The sequence below is a fragment of the Xyrauchen texanus genome, chromosome 42 (assembly GCF_025860055.1).
Source record: "Xyrauchen texanus isolate HMW12.3.18 chromosome 42, RBS_HiC_50CHRs, whole genome shotgun sequence".
NCBI lineage: Eukaryota > Metazoa > Chordata > Actinopteri > Cypriniformes > Catostomidae > Xyrauchen > Xyrauchen texanus.
Window position 1 is genome coordinate 28,748,099 of NC_068317.1, and position 23,924 is coordinate 28,772,022.

The 23,924-nt window shown below is 41.9% G+C and overlaps 1 protein-coding gene across 1 annotated transcript; it reads left to right on the plus strand.

The window, feature by feature from the left end:
* Positions 1 to 3,160: 3,160 nt before the first annotated feature.
* On the plus strand, positions 3,161 to 18,974 carry LOC127635031 (late histone H2B.L4-like). The gene is made up of 3 exons (XM_052114825.1): positions 3,161 to 3,209; positions 16,800 to 16,881; positions 18,740 to 18,974. The coding sequence occupies exons 1-3, from the start codon at positions 3,161 to 3,163 to the stop codon at positions 18,972 to 18,974; spliced, it is 366 nt and encodes a 121-aa protein (XP_051970785.1).
* The last annotated feature ends 4,950 nt before the right edge of the window (positions 18,975 to 23,924 follow it).

Below are 23,924 nucleotides of genomic sequence, written 5' to 3' on the forward strand. Positions count from 1 at the left end.
ACACACCTTGCATACAAAACGTTGGTCAAATATGCTTAAAAGCAGCACAAATGAAAAAGTGATCTGTATTGATAACATTCTTAAGACAGGCATAAGGATAATAACTGGGTAAGGAGCAGGCTGGTTGTGAAAATAAATAGATTATAGAGCCAATTACTAGATATGGAAGTGGAGCGTAGTTCTAGCGGGAAGTCCAGCAGGTGCACATCATCACATCATTAGCTGGGTAACTCCTAGCCAATCGCACATAAGCCAATGGTTTATAAGTCCGCTCACAATCTATCACATTGCTGTTTCGGTGTGCTAACACTGCAACCTCCACCTCCCCACCACCACCAGTTGAGCCCTGTCCCGCAGGGGGGTAGGCTCCTCGCCCCTGCCTCCTATCTCCAGCAGGACATGACGGTTCCGGGTACAACTACCTCGGACTGCCGGACGGGGCCTACGCCAAAGAGAGAGACATCACCTCCCGTTTTACATCTATCAAATAAATGGCATCTCAAACTTCACTCAAGTCTGCGTGTCTTCCCGATAGAACTAGTATGCACACTCGAAGCCACAAAACTAAATGACTAAATGGAAACCTACAAAAAAACTTTAAACATTTGACTGTTATACACTGGTGGTCAAAATGTTGGGCGCATACGCACACAGCGAACAGCAGTGAGACTTTGGCGTCCTCGTGTTGGTGTTTTTATATTTGTTTTAAAGGTTTCCACATGATTGAGTGCTCCTAGTTTTGCTCATTTAAGATGCATCTTCTCTATCTCGCCACTTTGTGGATTTTGTTGAATTTATTGCGTGCCTGTGATGTCAATGGGGCAGTCTATCTGGGTTGGACCCAGTACACCAGAGATGTGCTGCTGCAATTGAACTTTGCGAGTTCAGCTCACATGACGAATATCACACTTCAGCTACCGGACTTTATTTTAAGAGATTCTCATGAAACCTCGAGGGATAAGAGGAAGGGCGGTAAACAAGGCGTTAGACTATGCTTGAGATAACAATAACACACCGGATTCCTCTGCCATCTGTGATTATGGGGAACGTTCTGTCCCTGAGGAACAAAGTGGACGAACTCCAGGGGTACGTCCGTTTTCAAAAGGACTTCAAAACTGCTGCATCTTGGCTTTCACTAAGACATAGCTTACTGAGCACGATCAGGACACCAATCTGTTTATCGATGGTTTTGGGGTGCCATTTCGTCTGGATCGAAAAGCTGAATTTACGAGGAAAAAACAAAGTGGTGGAGTATGTTTATATTTTAACAAACGATACTGTAGCTCTGTGACTATCAGAGAATGCATTTGTACGTCATAAGATGTTGAACTATTATCAGTATCGTTACGTCCTTTTTACCTGCCCCAAGAGTTTCCACAACTTTTTATGACAATAGTGTACATCCACCTGAAGGCAAATGCCGCCTCTGCTTCCAGCACTATCTTCGATGTGACGGAAAAACTGCAGTCAATTTCACCTGATGCCCAAACTTCATACTGGGTGATTGTAACCATGTGTCCATGAAAAAAACACATACATATTTTTATCAGTAAGTTTCCTCTAAGGCATTAGATATTTGTTGTGGGTCAGTAAAGGATCCTTATAAATCACTTCCATTTCCTCTACTGGGCTCTGTGGATCATAACTGTGTGCATCTATTACCCATATATAAATTAGTTAAGGAGAGAGAACGTGCAGACAAAGACAAAAAGATCTGGACTGATGAATCTGTGCTCTGTCTGCAGGAATGTTATGACTGCATGGACTGGAACATCTTGCAGTGATGATTTAAACAAACTTGTTGATGTAACATGCATCAACAAATATGTTGCCTTTTGTAGGGACATGATCATCCCCTGTAAGCAAGTTAAAATTTACCCCAATAACAAACCATGGGTGACGAAATCTTCTGAGACTGCTCACTGAGAAGTCCAGCATACAGAAAAAGAAACTTGTTTTTAAACAGGGAGTATCCTCTGATCAGCATATAGCTACTAAGGAGGTGAAAATAGAAATCTTAAACGCAAAACAGAATTATTAATCTGAACTACAGAACGAGATGGCTGCAAATAACCTTGGTCCAGCCTGGTCTAGCATCAGGGCTGGACTGGTAATCTGGCATAACAGGCATTTTAGCAGTGGGCCGACACACTTTGGGGCCGATCAAGGGTGGACTAGCCATCTGAAGAACCGGCGGCCGATGGGCCACCGCATTATGCAGAACGGACCACAAAATGGCAGTGCGATATGCATAAAGGGTTGACTGTTGGCTCATGAAAACGGAGCATGCACTTGACCCCATGCAGTTTGCTTATAGGCAACATAGAGGAGTAGAGGATGCTACAGTCCCTTTGCTTGATTTACTTGTCAAACACTTGGAGGGAAATGAGTCTTATGCTAGACTTCTATTTGTTGATTTTTCCTCTGCTTTTAACACAATTCAAAACCATTTTTTAACAAGTAGGATTTTAAAACAATTTGAATTGAGTAACAATCTTGTGGGCTGGATTCTTGACTTTTTAAACTAATAGGACACAAAGAGTGGAGGTAAATGGAACTCTGTCTGACCAAATTTGCTCGTCCACTGGCTCCCACAAGGATGTGTGCTTTCACCCCTATTATTTATTCTCTACACAAATATCTGTCAGAGTAGGTGGGAAAACAGGACCGTCTTAAAGTATGCAGATGACACTGTTATTGTCAGTCAGCTTCAGGAGAGTGAGACCAGTCATGGTTCGGTCATCAACAACCTTAAGTGGTGTGAGGAATCCTCTCTTCAATTAAACTTTGCCGGGTCATGATGCTGCACACCTGGCCCCTAATCAGGCTAATCAAGTGCATGAGAGGAATAATGGCCGACCGGAGACGGCAGTGCTACAGAGAGAGTGTTACGGGCAGCTGCCCGACACCTGTGTGTGTTTGTCTTTTTGGTTCAGTTTTATATTAAACTGTTATTTATATTGTCAAGCCGGTTCTTGCCTCCTCCTTTCCATTAATCCCATTACACTGGTGTCGAAACCCGGGAAGGAGGAGGGATGCGGCGTAGTAGAGTCCTCACCACTACCATCCACCCCAAAAGAGCAGCCAACGTCCCCCGGAACACACCGGGGTGTAACATCCATAGGGGCCGGAGGACTGCCTCTGATCCACCCGGGGAGGCATGGCTGTCATCAGCCAGAGGGTGCTACAGCATATCAGAGAACCGACAAGTATGTTGCTCCGCATTGGCCTTTCTCTCTCTTTTTAAATGTGTCTTTTTTGGTTTGTCGCTGTTACAGTGAGTAGTTGTTTCCCTCCCCCTGTCTTTTTAAGGAAACTGTCCCATTTTCATATAGACAAAACTACAGTATGATGACCTTATTCCATCATGCTTTTATTGAATCAATTCTATCCTTTTCTTTAGTGTCATGGTTCGGAAATCTATCTTTAAAGAACAGAAATCTTTTGAGTCAATTTGTCAAATGGTCAATTAGGCTGATTGGGGAGTCACAGCTTAACCCAGCATCCCTGTATACCACACAGTTACAACGGTTGGCTGGCTTGATCTTAAATGAATAGCCCATCCCTTGCATAGTGAATTTCAGTTTCTTCCTTCTGGACAATGCTTTACTAGTACCAAAGTGCAGAACAAAGCGTTATAAAAACAGTTTTGTTCCAGCAGCTATTACTCAGTTGAAAAGTCATAGCAACACTGCTAAGATGATATAGATGCAATGTCTATTTTATTTACCCATTAATATATTGTATTTAAAAGTTGATTGGAACGTAGAGCACTTGTAATCATGTCGTACACTGTTTGTAAAAAAAAATCAAAATGTATGAACTCACCCCCTAAACCTAAACCAAATCTACCTACGGGTATAATGAAAGTAACCTGAACCTGAAAAGTTTGGAATAATATACAGATTTTCTCTTATGGAAAGACATTTTTGGTGAATAAAACTTTTATTCACCAAAGTGGCATTCACAATGTATCACAATGTATATTCAGGACACTAAAAACGTGAAAAATTACCATTTCAATTTGAAATAAAAAATAAAATCAGAACTTCAACTACTTCAAAGAGTTCTCATAAAAATCCTCCACGTGCAGCAATGACAGCTTTGCAGATCTTTGGCATTCTAGCGGTCAGTTTGTCCAGATACTCAGGTGACATTTCACACCACCCTTCCTGTAGCACTTGCCATAGATGTCGGGCGCTTCTCAAGCATATTACAGTCTAGCTGATCCCACAAAAACTCAATGGGGTTAAGATCCATAAAACTCTTTTTCAATGATCTGTTGTCTAATGTCTGTGTTTCTTTGCCCACTTGAACCTTTTTTTTTTTTGCTTTTCGGTTTCAAAAGTGGCTTTTTCTTTGCAGTTCTTCCCATAATGTCTGCACCCCTGAGTCTTCTCTTTACTGTTGATCATGAAACTGGTGTTGAGCAGGTAGAATTCAATGAAGCTGTCAGCTGAGGACATGTGAGGTGTCTATTTCTCAAACTAGAGACTCTGATGTACTTATCCTCTTGTTTAGTTGTACATCTGGTCTTCCACATCTCTTTCTGTCCTTGTTAGAGCCAGTTGTGCTTTGTCTTTGAAGATTGTAGTGTATCTTCAGATTTTTGGCAATTTCAAGCATTGTATAGCCTTCATTCCTCAAAACAATGTTTGACTGACGAGATTGTAGAGAAAGCAGTTTCTTTTTGCCATTTTTTGTTTTTTTTTTACCTAATATTGACCTTAAGACATGCCAGTCTATTGCATACTGTGGCAACTCAAAGACAATGTTAATCTTAATTTAATGAACCAAATAGCTTTCAGCTTTATATAACAGCAATTGATTTTCTATTACCAAAATAACAATTTAGAATGATTAGTCAAGGATAAGGTGTTGGAGTGATGGCTGCTGGAAATGGGGCCTGTCTAGATTTGATCAAAAATTACTTTTTTCAAATAGTGATGGTGCTGTTTTTTACATCAATAATGTCTTGACTATACATTGTGATTAGTTGAATGCCACTTTGGTAAATTAAAGTACCAATTTCCTTCCGAAACAGCAAAATCTGTACATTATTCTAAACTTTTGGCCGCCAGTTTAAATACAAGTTCAAGCACTGTCTGCACAGGTCTATAGGAAAGGATAATTAATAGATGTCCCTTATTTCTAACAAAAATAGGAAAAATAGGCGTTTATGGATGCGATGGGTGGGACATTTCCACACCACTTTTTGCCAGTTTTTGAGTCAAAAGCACATTTCACTTTATGACTACAAGCACACAAAACAATTAAAATCCCTCTGTCAATAAAATATTTTCTTCTCAGTTACTTTAAGATAATCAGTTACTAATGCACTCTAATAACTATTTTGCCATGATTTTCAGAATACACATATGAAACCCACAATTATAACATTTAAGAATAATTTTTTATTATTTTAAATTGCAACAACCTGTTGAAAGGCCAGACTTAAAGCTAAAATGTGTCATTTCTGCACATCTTGGGTCACCAAAAAGAATAAAACCAATGCTTTACAAAAATTACTTTTATGCTTTCAAAAAGATGAGAAAACTTCCCAACTTGCATTACTTGTCCAAACAAACAAACTCAGATTATTGGTTGAGCCAGTGCTGTGTCGGGCTAAATGGGAAACTCAAAGAAACAGAGCAATGTTTTGATAGCACCACATAGCCAGTGTTAAACTTCAGGTGAAATGAACCTTTGAATGGCTTACTATGTCTCTGTGTATTCAAATGGGATACTAGAAAGACTTAAACATGGAAAAAATTACATCAGCTTTAAAACCAGCTGCTGTAACGGGACATAGCAGCTTTGTGGGTGCGGATTATATTTTTGACCACCAGAAGGGAGTAAAGTGAACAATGCTGAACATCTTGTAGCATGCAGCCTTTAAGCCTCATTAATTGAGAAAGCTATATTCACAATTACATGCTAGCAAAGCATAATAACTTGCTGAAATATGCTAGCAACATGCTAGCAACCTCTAGCTAAATGTTTAAACATGCTAGCAACATGCTAAAAATGCCTTGGTACATGCTAGCAATGTCTAACAATGTGCTAAAGCATGCTAGCAATGCTTAGCAACATGCTAACAATGCCAAGCTACATTCTAAAATATGCAAGAAATAACTAACAACATGCTAATAACAGCCAACATCAAAGTTTGTATCCAACACTGGCACATTAGTGACAATATTTGCCTGTTTAAATAGTAAATACAGTATTTTGTAAGTGTGTTGTTCTGAAAAGCATGCAGTTCAAACCTGTCAAATTTAGAATGGATATTAGCCTCTCTCATAATCTGCATTGCTGTAATAGGCATCTGCAGGTGCAGCTCTTTAACATAATTGGCAGATTATGCCAGATGTAAATTAACTGTAGGCCCGAGAAGCAATTTGCATACTTTCACCACCTGAACCCTGTGTCTCATCTGGGCAGATGTTTCATGGATACAAAACTCCTTCTGATTTAGATTTGGTGTCAGTATAGTTGAATATAAAACAAGAAGCACAATCTTAAAACACTGGTTTGGAATTCCTGAGTCCTGAACACCCCATTGTTTTCTATTTCTCTGTAGAAAAAAAAAACTAAAATAAATATAAAATAATCTAATCGTATACAAAGACATGAATTAATGTTGTCTAATGTTCTCAGCAGAAAAAAACCAACAGTTCATCAGACCAATAGTACTGGATTTCCAAAATTTTGGACCACTAACTTTACTGCATCCTGTTCATAATACTGTATGCTATCTACCATTTTATTCCCCAAAAGTTATGTGAAAAGCTTGAAATATGCAATGATACACATTTCAAAAAGTAGCAATGTTACACTGTTCTCGCATTACCACACTATGTTTAGTGTTTAATTCAACAAGTGCTGCCCAGATACAGTATCATCTCGGAAATAAAATGGTTATTTTGTATTTCTTAACTAATTTTTTGGTGAAAATAGCAACTTTTGGCAGTCAGTTGAGAAACATAATCTTTGTTTTTATGGGTCATTTGTCATACTGAAAATGGAAAGTAAAGTTGAGAGCACTGAATTGTGAGTATTCCTGTACATATTATATTGGAAATGCACATGCAGTAGGTCATCAGGGTAATCCATGCATAAAGAAATGTATGAACTGTGCACATTTTCCATTATGTGTATTGCAGAAAGTGTATGAGTAGTATTGTAGAATGCAATTCCGTACATAGCCAGTCTTTTTGTATGTTTTTAACACAATTCTCCTGTCCCTTCCCTCACAAACATTCACCACAGAAACCTCAGTTCCCACTGTAAAATCCACATAAATGCAAATGGAATCTTCAAATAGTGAAAGAAGCTTTTAAAATCAGTGTCAATCTGTTCGTTTTATTTCTTTTTTGATGAAAATGGTGACTAATACCAAGTTAAACCAGTTTTACTGTAGCAACATTAACTGTAGTGATATTTTGGCAGAAACTATGGTTACTATGGTCATTTATAATTTTCTAAATGTGTCATGCTGGTCTGATTTTACAGTATATAGGACATGATAGATACAAAGCTACACTTTAAATGAAATAGATGCATCTTGCTCAAAGAAAAAGGAGCCTATTTTGTAAGACCATTAAGATTTTTGCACCGTGTCCAATCCTTTGGACCATTAATGAACCACTAATAAGAATTTGGGGACAAATGTGCTTAATGTTCACCAACATGATGTCACAAAGCAAAAATAAGTAAATAAATAAAAAATAAATAATGGCACTAAAAAGGCTTTATTTTCTTTAAGATAAATATGTGTCCTGGACATGTTTCCATGAGATTCACCCAAGAAGATATTAACTTCCACTTCTGATGAGATTGGTCGTTCCAATTGATCCACCAATTTTAGTCTGTTCTTACCCAAAACCGACTGAATCGCTTCAGAAGACTTTGATTATATGGCTGGAGTCTTATGGATTACTTTTATGATGACATTGTGATATTTGCACCTTCAGAGTTTTGGCTACCATTCAATTGTATTGCATGGATCTACATAGCTGAGATATTCTTCTGAAAATCTTAATTTGTGTTCTACAGAAAAAAGAAAGTCATACACATCTGGGATGGCATGAGGGTGAGTAAATGATTGGAGAATTTTCATTTGAGAGGAAAAGCAGTGTTATATTATTCGAGACCAGACTCTGTCTGTTGTTGTTTTGTCATGGACTCGGGACCATTTGGGCTCGGTCTTGACTTGAAGTGTGTAATCTGTCTTTATCCTGAGACCAGTCAAGTCTCTTTAAAACTATATATAGCATGACTGAGAACATCAGCAATCTTGACATGTTTCCATTATTTCTTTTGGCTGTGGAGAATCAGAACTAGTGATGTCCGATTCATTCTTTTGAGTCAATTCTTTGCTCACACAAGATACCAAAGTATGTGGTGATTTTTTGATCACACGTCACTTAAGGTGTGTGTGTGTGTTGACAGGTTTTTTTGCAATGGCATTATGCTATAAATGTGGTTTATAAGAACATTTCTAGTGTCCCCATAATTTAAATCACTTAAAAACATACTAAACAATTTTTTATTGAAAATGTAAAAATGAAGGTTTTTAATGAGGGTTAGGTTTAGGGGATTGAATCTATAGTTTGTACAGTATAAAAATCATTATGTCTATGGAGAGTCCTTATAATGATAGCTGCACCAACGTGTGTGTGTGCATGTGTGTGTGCATGCGTGCGTGCATGTGTCAGATGACCCCTCACTTTGTTTACCTTTGGTGCACCAGCTAAGGAGTTTCACATTAGAGGTATAAGAATGATCCAAACAGACCATTCAATAAATTAGAAATACTGTAAGTAATTCAGAGGGAGGTCATCTGAATAAGATGAAGGATTTATGAGATTCGCCCTAAAATAAAAGCAGCATAGGCACCTTGTAACTAATTATTTTTTTACTGACACGTTGTTAACACTGACATTGTACAACATCAATTCCGAAAAAGTTGGGAATGTATTAAATTAATATTCACTCTTTGCTTATTCGGCCAGTATGTGGTTTGAAGTTGTCCTGCTGAAAATGCCGGGAAGTCCATGGAAAAGACGTTGCTGGCTGCACCAAAATTTTTACATATCTGTCTGCATTCATGGTGTTCTCACAGATGTGCGAGTTACACATGCCATGGGCACTGACACACCCCTGGTCCATACAGACACTGGCTTTTGGACCTGACGCTGATAACAGCTTGGATGGTCCTTTTCCTCTTTGGCCCAGAGAACATGAAGTTCAAAAACTTTTTGAAATGTGGACTCTTCAGACCAAAAAACACAGTTCCACTGTTCTACTTTACATCTAAGATGATACAGAGCCCAGAGAAGTCGGCAGCACTTCTGGACAGCGTTGATGTAGGGCTTCTGCTTTGCATAGTAACGTCTGAACTTGTATCTGTGGATGCAGCAGCGAGTTGCGACTAACAAAGGTTTACTAAAGCTATCTGTGACACCTTTCTCGAAAGAGGACAGGGAAACAGGTCTCTGGCACAAGGTAAGCCTTTTTTATTATTCACACTCTATACTGTGCACACACACATATATCAATACAGGAAACACTGGGTTGCTGTAGGTCGGGCCCCCTCTGCTCTGTGGCTGCTGGCTTTTAATCCGCTCTCCTCGCTCTACTGCAATTAGAGACAGGTGTTAGACATAATTTAGCTCAGGTGTGAGCGCCCTTACCGCTCTTCTCTCCCGGACGGGCGCTTGACCACGCCCCGCTGCCACATACCCCCACCGCCCGACTCAGGCCGGGCGTCATCCGGCCTGCCTACCACTCCCCATTTCTGGAGAGGAAGTCGGCGGCAGCCATCTGCACCCCCGGTCTGTGGACCACCTTGAACTTAAAAGGCTGGAGGGCCAGATACCAACGGGTGATCCGGGCGTTGGTATCTTTCATGCGGTGGAGCCACTGGAGTGGGGCATGATCCGAGCAGAGGGTGAAGGCCCGCCCCAGCAGGTAGTATCGGAGGGTGAGGACCGCCCACTTGATGGCCAGACACTCCTTCTCCACGGTGCTGTACTTAGTCTCCCTTAAGGAGAGCTTCCGGCTAATGTACAGCACCGGCGCCTCCCCTCCACCAGCTGCGAGTACGGCCCCCAGCCCTCTGTCTGAAGCGTCCGTCTGTAATAGAAAAGGAGAGAGAAGTCAGGTGCATGCAAAAGCGGCCCCCACAAAGTGCAGCTTTAATCTGCGTAAACGCCTGTTGGCACTGCTCCAACCATTGGACCGGATCTGGAGCCCCCTTTTTAGTGAGGTCAGTCAGCGGGCTGGTGACGTCCGAACAATTAGGTACAAATCTTCTGTAATAGCCAGCCAGCCCCAGGAACTGCCTCACCCCCTTTTTGGTCTTGGGTCTAGGGCAAGTCGCAATCGCCGCGGTCTTATCAATTTGGGGACGCACCTGGCCATGACCCAAGTGGAACCCCAGATACCGTACCTCCACGCGCCCAACCGCGCACTTCTTAGGGTTTGCTGTGAGCCCCGCTCGCCGCAGCGATCTCAGGACGGCCCTCAGATGTTGCATGTGCCGCTGCCAATCATTGCTATAAATGATGATGTCATCTAAATAGGCAGCGGCGTACGCGGTGTGCGGTCTGAGGATCCGATCCATGAGCCGCTGAAACGTGGCTGGTGCCCCAAACAAACCGAAAGGAAGTGTTACAAATTGGTGTAATCCAAACGGCGTGGTGAAGGCTGTTTTCTCGCGGGACATTGGTGTCAAGGGGATCTGCCAATAACCCTTTGTTAAATCCAGGGTCGAGTAAAATCGAGCAGTACCTAACCGATCGAGCAGTTCATCAACACGGGGCATTGGGTACGCGTCAAATTTAGACACCGCGTTGACTTTTCTGTAATCCACACAGAACCGAACAGACCCATCACTCTTGGGAACAAGAACAACCGGGCTGGACCAATCACTGTGGGATTCCTCTATTACGCCCATATCAAGCATTGCATCTAATTCTTCCGAACGATTTTCTTTCTATGTTCGGATAGCGATAGGCGGCAACGCACCACCGCGCCCGGCTCGGTCTCGATGTGGTGCTGTATGAGGTTTGTACGGCCCGGAGAGGGAAAACACGTCCGCAAACTCTTTTGTAACTCAGAAACCTCTGTGAGCTGCCGCGGTGAGAGTTGGTCTCCACAAGTGACCGGAGTGTTGAGATTGTAGTCTTTGTTTATCTCCGGTCCGAGCTCCGCCCCTCGGAACTACCGTGGCCAACGCCACAGAGGCCGCCTCCTCCCTCCATAACTTCAGGAGGTTGAGGTGATAAATTTGACGCGCCCCTCTGTCGGTACGTACAACCTCATAATCGAGATCCCCACTCGTCGTGGTGACCTCAAAGGGTCCTTGCCACTTGGCGAGTAATTTAGAGCTCGATGTTGGGAGTAATACTGAGTACCTTGTCTCCCGGTGCAAATTCCGTAGCCGAGCACCCCTGTCATACAGCCGGCGTTGGCGTTCTTGAGCTTGGAGCAAATTCTCCTGTGTTAGTCAGCCCCAGTGTGTGGAGTTTTGCTCTAAGATCAAGAACGAATTGAATTTCATTTTTACTGTTAGAAGGTCCTCCTCCCATGCTTCGCGGATGACGTCAAGGACACCGCGGGGCGTCGCCCGTACAACAGCTCAAACGGGGAGAACTCGGTGGAGGCTTGCGGGACCTCTCGCATCGCAAACAACAGGGGTCTAGCCACTTATCCCAATTTCTAGCGTCATCGGTACTGCAATTTACTGAATCATGTTCTTGAGCGTTTTATTAAATCGTTCCACTAGGCCATCTGTCTGAGGATGGTAAACGCTAGTGCTGAATCGATTTGATGCCCAAGAGCTCGTAAAGTTCGCGAAGTGTTCGTGATATAAAAGTTGTGCCTTGATCGGTGAGGATTTCCTTCGGGATCCCCACCCGGAGATTATCTTGAAGAGTGCCCCTGCAACACTGCGCGCGGAGATGTTGCTCAGAGGCACTGCTTCCGGATATCGCGTCGCGTAATCCACTAGGACTAACACGGCGATGTCCGCGTGCTGACCGTTCTAATGGCCCGACGAGGTCCATCCCAATTCTTTCGAAGGGGACCTCGATTAATGGTAGAGGGCGCAATGGCGCTTTTGGGGTGGCCGGTGGGTTTACCAGCTGACATTCACGGCACGCCGCGACACCACCTGCGGACGTCACCGCCAATGCCCGGCCAATAGAAACGGGCTATTAGACGGAGAAGTGTTTTCCGTTCCCCTAGGTGACCGGCCATAGGATTATAGTGAGCCGCCTGGAAAACCATTTCCGGCGGCTCCGTGGAATCAATAATTGCGTTACTTCCTCCTTTGTTTGGGCGTCCTGCGTCACCCTGTATAAGCGATCTTTAATAAGCGTAAAAATACGGATATGAAACGGCGACACCGGCCGGAGTTGTTGACCATCGATTACTTTCACTTGGTCAAAAGCGTGCTTAAGGGTTTCATCTCGCGACTGCTCCAAGGGGAAGTCCCCTCCGAGAATTCCCTGAGGGGAGGGCGTCCACCTCGCCCCTTCCCACGTCATTCGAGCAGCCGAGGATGGCCCGGCTCCGCCTCCCCGCCAAAGCATCGCACATCACACACCCCTTCACTTTCATGCAGGACCCATCCGCACAAACCCCTCCAATAATTTTCTAAAATTCGGCCAATCCGTACTCCAAAATTAGCGGATGGGTGAGGCGGGGCTAACCTCTGCCTCTACACTATGCTTTTCTCCCTGAATTTGATCGCCAGAGTCACCACGGGATATTTGTGAACATCCCGTGCACACACCTTACCCTCACCAGTTTAGCTGAGCCCAAAGCCCGGGTTGAACCAAGCGTTGGTGGATGGTGGTCTGGTTACAGCCGGTATCCAACAAAGCTTGGTATGTACCCCTGGATTCTTACCGAATCTGCACGCTCCCGCCCGATCGGGGGCAGCCTGTGGAACATCGGAGACCCGCACCACTGCCCCTACTTCCATCAGCGGACACTGATCCCGGAAGTGGTCCGGGTCTCCGCACCTCCAGCAGACCGGCCCAGGCGCTGCGGCCGCACCGCGCTGGCGGGTGCCCCCACCTGAGGAGGAGAGCGGCTGAAAGATGGGGAAGGGCTTGGCGGTGTTCCCAAGGCCGGGAGTTGAGGCGCAAGCGCTCAGCGCCTGCGGGGGCAGGAACGGACCCTGGGGAGAGAGCAGAGCGAGAGGGAAGAGGGGAGGGAAAAAAACAGGGGAAGACACAGGGGAAGGGGAGACAGACAGAGAGGGCTCATCCGCCCTGGGAATCGCCGCCATGTGGTCCTCCGCGAGTTGAACGGCCTCCTCCAGCGACGCCGGGCGGTGGCACTGGACCCACTCGGCCGTCTTCCGGGCAGACGCTGAACAAACTGCTCCAGTACCACCTGGTCGATTAGTTCTCGACGCCGCGGTCCCGCGAGAGCAGCCACCTCCGACAGGCATCACGGAGCCGCTGAGCGTAACGCAAACGGGCGGTCGGACTTTTCGAGCTTCAGGGCCCGGAAGAGCTGGCGACTTTCCTCCGGGCTCCGACCAACCCGTTGCAGGATGGCTTTCCTCAGGTCGTGGTAGGCCAGGAGGCTTGTTGCCGGCAGTTGTTGGGCCGCGAGTTGTGCTTCCCGGACAGAAGAGGGACTAGACGGGCCGCCCATTGGTCTTGGGGCCACCCCCAAATTCCTGCTGTCCGCTCGAAGAGGTCGACTGAACGCCTCAGGGTCATCTGCCGGCCCCATCTTCTGCAGCGCGGTGGGGGCAACGTGGCGCTGGTGTCCAGGGTCGCGGCTGCGGCTGGAGCGGCCTCCTGGCTGAGTAGGCTCCGGATAGCGTGTCGGGTCCTCTGCTTGAGCCCGCATGATTTCGAAGAACCGACGATCCTGGTCTTGCCGGAGCTCAAGCAGGGATTGTTGGTGGCTCTGATGGAGTGTCGCGAGGGACTGGAGGACTTCCGCCAGCTGGGAGGACTCTATGGGGCGACTTTGTTCCATTATTAATGTCCTGGGTTTCGGCACCAGTGTGACACCTTTCTCGAAAGAGGACAGGGAAACAGGTCTCTGGCACAAGGTAAGCCTTTTTTATTATTCACACTCTATACTGTGCACACACACATATATCAATACAGGAAACACTGGGTTGCTGTAGGTCGGGCCCCCTCTGCTCTGTGGCTGCTGGCTTTTAATCCGCTCTCCTCGCTCTACTGCAATTAGAGACAGGTGTTAGACATAATTTAGCTCAGGTGTGAGCGCCCTTACCGCTCTTCTCTCCCGGACAGGCGCTTGACCACGCCCCCGCTGCCACACTATCCCAAACCCATGTTCATGATATCCATGATCAGAGATCACGTGCATTCAGAAGCTGTTTTCGTCATGCCCTTTACACACAGAGATTTGACCATATTCCTTGAATCTTTTAACTATATTTTGCACTGTAGGGGGAGAAATGCCCAAAATCCTTCCAATTTGTATTTGTTTTGGGTTCTCAAAGTGTTGGATTATTTGAAGAAGCATCTGTTGGAAAATTGACAAGTCTCGAATGATCCATACTCTTGAAGGACAAGGCTGTTTTCGGCTCCTTCTATACTATGACACGATTACCTCACCTGTTAAACATCTCCTGTTTCACATTGCCTTTTTATTTTAACTCGTCAAATTGCTATTATTCTTAAATTGCCCCAGTCTCAACTTTTTTGGAACATGTTGCAATCACCTGATTTTAAATTACTGTACATTAAAACAAAACTATGAAATTCACAAGGTGTTTTCAATTTATCAAGGGGTGAGTATTAATTTACAAATCACTCCTTTTTGTTTTTATTAGCATTTTCATACTGTCCCAACTCTTTCGGAATTGGGGTTATAATCAAATTTTATTAACTGAACATGTGATGGGGCATTTCAATTTTGTTCACAATTTGGTGCCTCTGGAACATGCCGTTGGAAGTTGTGGCACATCCAGTGGCATATTCAGTTGTGAATGGCATGAGTCACTGAAATGTATGGCATTTCTAGTCGACTGCTACTGTATTTTGAGGCATGTTGTAGTCACTGTCAAAGATACACACCAGTTTAGTTAACGGTAGTGATGGGATGCAGACATATAAAGCGGTGGTGGTGGCGTAGTGGGCTAAAGCACTATACTGTTAAGCAGAAGATTGTTGGTTCGATCACCACAGCCACCACCATTGTGTCCTTGAGCAAGACACTTAACTCCAGGTTGCTCTGGGGATTGTCCCTGTAATAAGTGCTCTGTAAGTCGCTTTGGATAAAAGCGTCTGCCAAATGCATAAATGTAAATATAAAGCAAGTTGCTTCAAGACATTGGCTTTTTGCAGGCTAATCGTACTTAAATTACATATAAAAGCGAAAAAAAAAATTATAGTTTGTTTAACCCAGTAGGATAGGTCTGTCTCGTGTTCCGATGTAATACACATTATGCACGAAAGGTATTTATTTTCTTTTATTAAAGCCATTCAGTCATTTACTACCCCATGTTGTTATTTTATTACTACCCTTAAAAAAACATAGATGTTTCATTTTGAAAAGTTTAACAACTATTGCCACTATCACTGCACTGACAGCTTAACTATTTAAACAGCTTAACATTATATTTTAAAGGTTTATATGTCATTGTGATCACCAATATGCTATTGTATTTTTCAGAGTTTATGTAGAGTGGTGGACACAACAGTACAATTCTGAGAGAAAAAAAGGACATGTGCCACCAAGAATTTACAATCAGGATTGGCTTAGATCATTGTACTGTAAACTGGCACCTAGCAATGTGGTATGCCAGCGATTATACAGTGACACCTATCGTCCTTGGTCTGGAATGGCATGAAAGGCACATACAGTAGAAATCACAATTTCCTGGACATCAATGAACAGGCACCTCCCAATTCAGTGTAAATGTAGGTCCAGAGCAGGGACATTACTAGGGCCAGTAGGAAAAATGGTCTCAAGTCGCAGTCTAGAGCCCTGGAATATGCAACTTTCTTTTTTTTGGCCAGGAACTTTGTGACTTTTGGAGCTAAAAAGGTCTGATCACCATTCAGTTGCATTTTACCTACAGAGCTGAGATATTTTTCTAAAAGCCGTCTGCTGAAGAAAGAAAGTCATACACATCGGGGATGGCATGATGGTGAGTAAATGATCAGAGAATTTTCATTTCTGGTTGAACTGTCCCTTTAAGGCAAATTTAGTACAACATAATAGATTATGGTCAATGCTGCATTCTTTGCATGCATTTATGTTTTGTCTGGATAAAATCAATCAGTCCTTAGTATGCTAAGGATAGTGGCAGATTTTACAACAAGTAAAGACGCTGACTACCACACCTGGAGTCATAATTTCGAATCCAGGGCGCGCTCCAGTCAGGCTCCAGTAACTCCAGTCTGGCTTCCTAAGCAACCAATTGGCCCGGTTGCTAGAGTGGGTAGAGTCATATTGGGTTAACCTCCTCGTGGTTGCTATAATGTGGTTCTCCCTCTTGATGGGGCATTTGGTGAGCTGTGCGTGGATGCCGCGGAGAATAGTGTCAAGCCACCACATTCGCTAGATCTCTGTAGTAACGCGCCCAACAAGCCACGTGATAAGATGCACAGATTGACCATCTCAGACATGGAGGAAATGGATATTTGTCCTCCGCCACCCGGATTAAGGCGAGTCACTACACCACCACGAGGAACTAGAGCGCATTCCAAATTGGGGAGAAAAATCGCCCCCCCAAAAAACTCAGAAAGCATAGCTTTGCATCTTACTCTCTGTAACTCCAGCAGAATCAGTGTGCAGCCAACCCAAACATGCATCAGACTATACCCCCTACATCCTTGCAACATTTGGATACATTGACCTGTTAATGTGAGATGATACACACTGAGATTTTAAAAGGTAATTCACTTTCAACTCTGAGTAATTTAAAAACGAACAATGCCTGCTCTTGGACCACTTTCTAGAAACAGCACGCATGCAAGTCACCAGTGACACAAGCGCTCTATTTACCTTTTTCAGTTTCCTCTTGTCTTACAATTTAAATTGTTCAAATTTAACAAACTTACAGAGACAGTACAGTAACAAATGATTCTATTTATTTTGAAGCACTATTTCAAATAAGTGAAAAGAAATCTGTTTGATAACTACCATCTGTTACATCTTTAATTAGCTTTATTGTGTGGTACTGTTGAAGATAATATCAGAATACATCTTTGGGCAACATGAAGCCTTTCCTTTTCTTTTCCTTTTCTTTACTGACATCCGTTGGTCATGGGTAAATAACATTTCTGATGCTAAGCACCATTTCTAAACATTAAAGGTAAATCACCATTTATTGCAAGACAATTACTGACTGACAGACACAGTGGCAGTTCTGGCTTACTTGGTGCCCTATGCGAGATCCGACGTGGCACCCCCCTTAACATCCCCAACCAATGCTCAATAAAATTTTAGAACCAAACATCTTATGTTTGTTCAGAATGTAAGAATGCATTATGAACATCCATAATCCTAACCATATAGTCTTTAAGGCTGATTGGCCTGTCAGGAACAACTTGGAGTACCTTTCACGATCACGATCGTGCAAACTTTGTGCGGGGTGGCATGATTAGGGGCACCTTTCTCCCATTGCGGGCCAGGGGTGTTGTCAAAATATACAGTCTCAAAGTTTGTAGTAAAACAATCATAACGGTGTTATTTTAATTATGCTACCACATCTGTCAGCATGATGTCAGTGAATCATGTTCAGCCTCTTTAAGTTACATCATTGTTTTGGCCGATGCTCGCTCGCTCACGTCCCTATGGTGTGTATGCACAAGCCTCAGCACGAGAAACAGGTAGCTGGCTGCAGTTCACGGCCACAGGTGTCATTAATAACAAGGGTTTCGGTATCTTACCACCTGCACTTTTATAAAAAAAACTATAACTTTACTCAGAAAAGGTCGATATGTGATTTTATCACACTAAAATCATACATGCATATTTATGTCTTGTGGCTATACTTTTGGAAATGAGTATTTTAACATTCAAAAATTGGCTCCCATTCACTTCCATTGTAAGTGCCTCACTGGAACCCAGTTTTTTTATTTTTATTTTTTATTAGTATTATTTTTATTTTTTTAAGAAAAGGAGAAGCCAGTCAAAATTTGTTTTTGTGGTTATCAACATCATTCCACAAATGCTGTCGATTGATGGTAACTTATATTGAACCAGGAATATTCCTTTAACCTCTTAAACTCCATGAGTCTCCAATGTGTTTGGATCAGTAAATATGAGCCCACTTTAAACAGTATATTATCCTTTCATTTATTGGTCTGTTATTAAAACTTTTTTGATATATCCACCTTAAACAAAACTGAAAATGGCAAGTATTTTGTCACAAACACATTATAAAAATGAATAAATATTAGATAAAATGACCCCAATCAACCTTTAGACATTACATGCAATGATCTCATGGATTAGGACAATTTTGCAGTGCATAGGGTCAAATGTTTTAGGAAAGTGCTGTGGTACGCTAGTGTTTGTTGCAATTAGTGATTTGGGAGAAAAAAAATGAAATGTGTGTTTAGTCCCTTCATTTTATTGCTTATCCTTTTGCTTTTTTTAGTAAATTTGTCTAGATTGTGCCTGAAATTTACTCTTCAAATGTATAGTCTAGTCTCTTTATTACTCTATTTCAACTATTCAAATACTTGTTAAATAAAAATATGTGATGTTCCTCTAGGTTCATCCAGACACGGGCATCTCGAGCAGGGCTATGCGTCATGAACTCGTTTGTGAATGATGTGTTTGAGCGCATTGTGCCAGAAGCTTCGCAGCTTGCGCAGTACACCAAGCACTCAATTATCACAAGCAGAGAGTTGCAGAATGCAGTCAGACTGCTGCTGCCCAGAGAACTGGCCAAACATGCCATGTCAGAGGGGACCAAAACTGTCACCAAATACACCAGTTCAAAATGAACACCTGTGAGCTGTCTAAGCATTTGAATTTAAATAAATGCTCACTGAAAAGTCAGTGCACCTGTGCATTAATCTTATGCTATAGTAGCAAGCAATAGTTCAAGTTTAGTTAAGAGCACAAGGGATTTACATACAGTCTACTTGTTGACAATTAAATCTTATTTACCAGCTGAAGCTGATCAATGTGTAGAGTCTATTCTAACAGAGTAGAAAAACGAATGGGAGTTTGACCAATATGATGTCATATTGGCCCATCTACAAAAAGATGCCCTTAAAACAGACACTGAAATGTCTTATGAATTTAATTTGAATATTTATTTGAAGCAAATTGTGTGATCATATGCAGTTTGGAGTGTCAGTTGTCTTATGGGACAGGGTGTTAATATCTTAAGTTAACCTTTTGTATCAATAAATCTAAGTCTGTAGCTGTGTGCATAAATATGATAATGCAGTGTTGTATTTTTGTCACCAGATGGAGTCGTTTTAACACTATTGAGACTGAAGCAGGGATATTGCTGCATTATACAAAGGACGTTGTAATAATATGGACTTTTTCAGGAACTAATGATGTAGAAGTGTGTGCAGACCAATGTTTAATGTGCCATGTGAGTTCACATGTGTCTATTTTTCCACACTGAAAAACACTAAATATCATAATACAAACATTGCTTTTGTATGGAGGAATCCCAATCAAAACAGATCTTCAGTTTAATAAATACATGGAAATTAGTACAATTACTGACCCAAACACAATTTTGTTTGGTGGACTTTATATTTTTAAACTGATATATAATCATATTTAAATTCATTTAGAAATATAAATGCTGTAGTTCTTCATCTAAAAAAAAAAATCATAATTTGCTCACCCTCATGCCATCCCAGATGTGTACAAATTTCTTTCTTCTGCAGAACACAATCAAAGATTTTTTGAGGAATATTTCAGCTCTGGAGGTCCATACAATACAGGAGAATGGCTGCCAAAATTTTGAAGCTACAAAATACACATTAGGGCAACATAAAAGTAATCCATATGACTCCAGTGGTTAAATCCATGTGTTCAGACACGACATAGATAGGTAAAATTGAAAATGTGTCAGCATGATCTTTGCGTGGAGTAATACGATTTTCCGACATGACGCCTTGTCTGTGTAAATATTATTAGGCTATTGGCATAAAATTATATATATGGTAAAAAATGCCAGGCTGTGGTTTAAAAAATAAATAAGATCTTTGAATACAATTTTATCATTCTGAAATAATCATTTGTCCATTTTACAGTCTAGTAGGCCAATGATATATTTCAATGAGCAAGCTTTGGTGAAAACAAATCATGCTTTTCCCTTCATTAATCAGAGTAGTCTTGAGGAGTACTGGGCCCCAACATGGTTTTCCCTATTCCCAGCCCTACAGTCCTAAGCCTTACTGATGATCTTTTATACATGCTAATGATAGCATGTCTGTGGACATATTACAGCGAGGGTGATGGTGTCATTAATGACAATGTCTTAAGCGTTATCGTCATCATCACTATGTTCCCCTTGATCTTGCAGTCCCTCATAGATCCCCATGCTCTCATTTATTTTTGTGCACACAATCTCTCTCACTCTCTCTCTCTCTCTCTCTCTCTTTGGGTGGCATAAGCACACTACGGATGGGGACATTAGTAACTAATGCAGGCGCTGGGCCCCGCATTGTTTTGGTGCACAAGTACATCATTAGAAAATGTTCTACTTGGCAGGGAAGCGTGTATTAACTCCGCTCGCAATAAAATGAGGTTGTGATCAATTGTTAAAGTTATCGAGAGCTATTAGGTTGAAATATGAGCCTCTCAATTGCCATAATGAAGAGGGTGCCCGATGGTACACAATCAACAGAGCAACATACACCATACATTGCAGGTACTGAAGAGCTTTTGAAAGAAGAGAGAAAGCAATTTTGCAAAACGAATATGCATCCAGATAGCTCTAACCTCATTAGTAATTTCAATAATCTACTCAGAATGTTAGGACCAACCAACTATAAAATAGAATTGCGAGCTTTTTTGAGCAACCAGACAATGTAGCTCTTCTAAACACCATTCTCATGAAGAATTATATCTCATTATGACAACTAACTTTTGATGTCAGATCTGACATGGACTAACTAGTTTGGCAAACTCACAACATAAATGGATTTTTGTAATATTTTTTTTACTGAGACATATTGATGAGTCTCAGCCTCAGAAATTAATCCAATCAATCCCCCAAAGTTAATGTTTTGGAACTGAATAGAGCTTAATCTTGTGGCTCGCATTGGAAGACACTTTGTCTGTTTCTCACATTATGGCGGTTTGTTGCCATTGTAATATCAACTCAGAATCATCACAGTTTGTATATCATTTCTACATACAATGGCCTCAGAAGGAATAATTTATCTCAGGGTACATAGCTTATGGCTGATCTTAAAATATGTTGTTTACCAGACATGATCAATATTTTCTTATCTGCACATTTTAAGATGCCTTTGTGTCCATCACCATGACAATTAGCCCACCCTGAGCAGTGATTCATGATGAAGTAAAAGTTTTAGATAATGAGGAACCACTAAGTTTCTGTGGTGACAATGCTCCCAGCAACACCAATGTTATTGGTTCAATTCCCACACTGATCAAACGTTTAACTTGAAAGTTGTGCACAATGCATAAATGCAGGGTTTTGTAAAAAAAAATAAACTTGTTTTATCTCTGTATGAGGTGTTTTTTTTTTCTTACCCCGTTCCAAAATATTTATTCTTGTTTCAAGCATGAATATATCAGAAAATCTTGCGATTTCAAAAAGAATTGATTCTTCAATTCCAAGGTGTTGGGAATCGAAAGTCAACTCTGCCTCAGGGAAACAGATCAACCTGATCACACTGGAAGTCGGCATCCTGCATTGAAACAAGGAAGTAATCGCGTTTACATAATCAGTGATGACCACGATTCGAAGTTTGTTTCTCCCCTAACATCCTCCCCATTTTTACTTCACTGACGTTTAGATTTGGGGGAAACAGTTGATAAAATATGCATTCCTCTTCACTGTAATACAGCTGAAAACAACTTGCTTTTGGCGCCCCTCAGTGGGCATTTCCCCCTGCAAAATGGAGCTCACGCATGCCCATACACCCAACAACACTTAATGCTTTGGCCACTTGGGGCAGTGTTTCACACTTCTGTAAGACCAAACCGATTTTAACTACAGAAAATTCAAACTACTGTTTCGACTTCATTGTGAGTTCAGACTGAATCGATTCTGCTCAGAGCATAACATGATATTTTGTCTTTCATTAGAAATAATAAAAAGTGTGAAGTATGCTTTATATTGCACTGTTTATTGTAAGATTTATCTTTGCCTCCCATTTTTTCTTAAGAATCGAGAAAATTTGTCTCAACAGAATCTACTCTTGGAATGGATTCCAATGATTCTGAAAACCTGGAATCTGAATAAATTATAACCTGAAGCTGCTCAGCAAGAAGCCACGGCTGTACTGTCCTGGAGGGCTGTCAAGCCTGAACATGGACAAATGAAATTATACAGCCAGGTACGGAACTTTTGCACATCACAAACCAGAATGTTTGAGAGCAATGAGGAGCATTGATTGATCATTTTTCCCTAAATGTGTTTCACCTCAAAGGCAGAGAGATCTACATATTATTGCTCAGAGATTATTTAATTTTTTTTAACACTATTTAGACAGAATTCAAACATCTTATAAGCATGTTGGTTATTTCTTTAGCGTTCACTGTTATCAATTAGTCTCAACCAATTAGCTTGCATTTCTAATTCGTGGTCTGCTTTTTGTTCCTTTAATTACCAAATTCATTAGTATAGTCTTGCATATTGTATGCCAAGTAGATGAGTGCCTGTACTGTATGTTTCCATGCTCCATGTTTTTATTATTTTAATATGAGTCACAGCAGTCAAGGCTGTTTAAGTGGAAGATAATCAGCAGGAACTAATTATCTAATTGCACTGATGAAGGTTATGATCATCAGCCTGTTTTGGAAGTCCAGCAAGTGGATGTATGACCAGACGATCCAAACCCTACAGATGGCCTCACTGTTAAGCACACTGCAGGACAAAATGATAGACATCTTCAACCCACAGGGAGCAAAACAAACGAGTGTGTGTGTCTGTGTATGTGCATATGTATATGTGTGTGAGAGTGTGTTTTGTCCGCAGGGAGTAAGATGAACGAGTTGAGGGAATGCTGATTCAATGCACTTCTTTTTGTTTCCTTGGTTGAGAAAGTCCCTGCCTCCACAAAAATTGAATGTCCACCATTTGAGAAATGAATTCATGGAAGTCACTGTCTTTTTTCCCCATTAGTAAGTGTTTAGTTCAACGTTTTAAATAATTGCGTTACAAGGAATGATATTTAAAATACATTTGGGAGGCAATGGGGCGGGAAAGTGCCTACATGTTTTGCTGATGATACCCGGGCCATTTGGAAGACATCAAAGTAGCGAGGAGGTAGCCCAGATGCATATTATAAACTCATTATGTGTATCATTTAAAAGGATGTACTCCAGCAGCAAAACAATCTTCCCATTCTCTGCCTCGCCTGTAATGTGTGTTCGCAAAGTCGCAACTTTTTGATGCCTTCAGTCAATGTGACAGCTATTACTGCAAGGCAAAATGGAATAAATGTCATTTATATTCCTATTGGCAGTGTCGTTAACAAATGGATAAGTCAGTATCTTTAGAGGTAACCAGAATCACGAAATTTCTGGAAAAGACACAGTTGATTGCTTTGTCAGTAAGTGTTAATAATTATAATAAAATCATGTTTATTGCATTAAATGGTATTTCATTTATTTTTGGCATTTTATTTGAAGGAAACCACAGACAGACAGACAGACAGACAGACAGACAGACAGACAGACAGACAGACAGACAGACAGACAGACAGACAGACAGACAGATAGATAGA

Coding starts and splice junctions, on each gene's coding strand:
- LOC127635031 (XM_052114825.1), top strand. CDS start 3,161: ATGGCTGTCATCAGCCAGAGGGTGCTACAGCATATCAGAGAACCGACA. Junction 3,210..16,799: donor GCATATCAGAGAACCGACAA/GTATGTTGCTCC, acceptor TAACTCCAGCAG/AATCAGTGTGCAGCCAACCC. Junction 16,882..18,739: donor GGATACATTGACCTGTTAAT/GTGAGATGATAC, acceptor ATGTTCCTCTAG/GTTCATCCAGACACGGGCAT.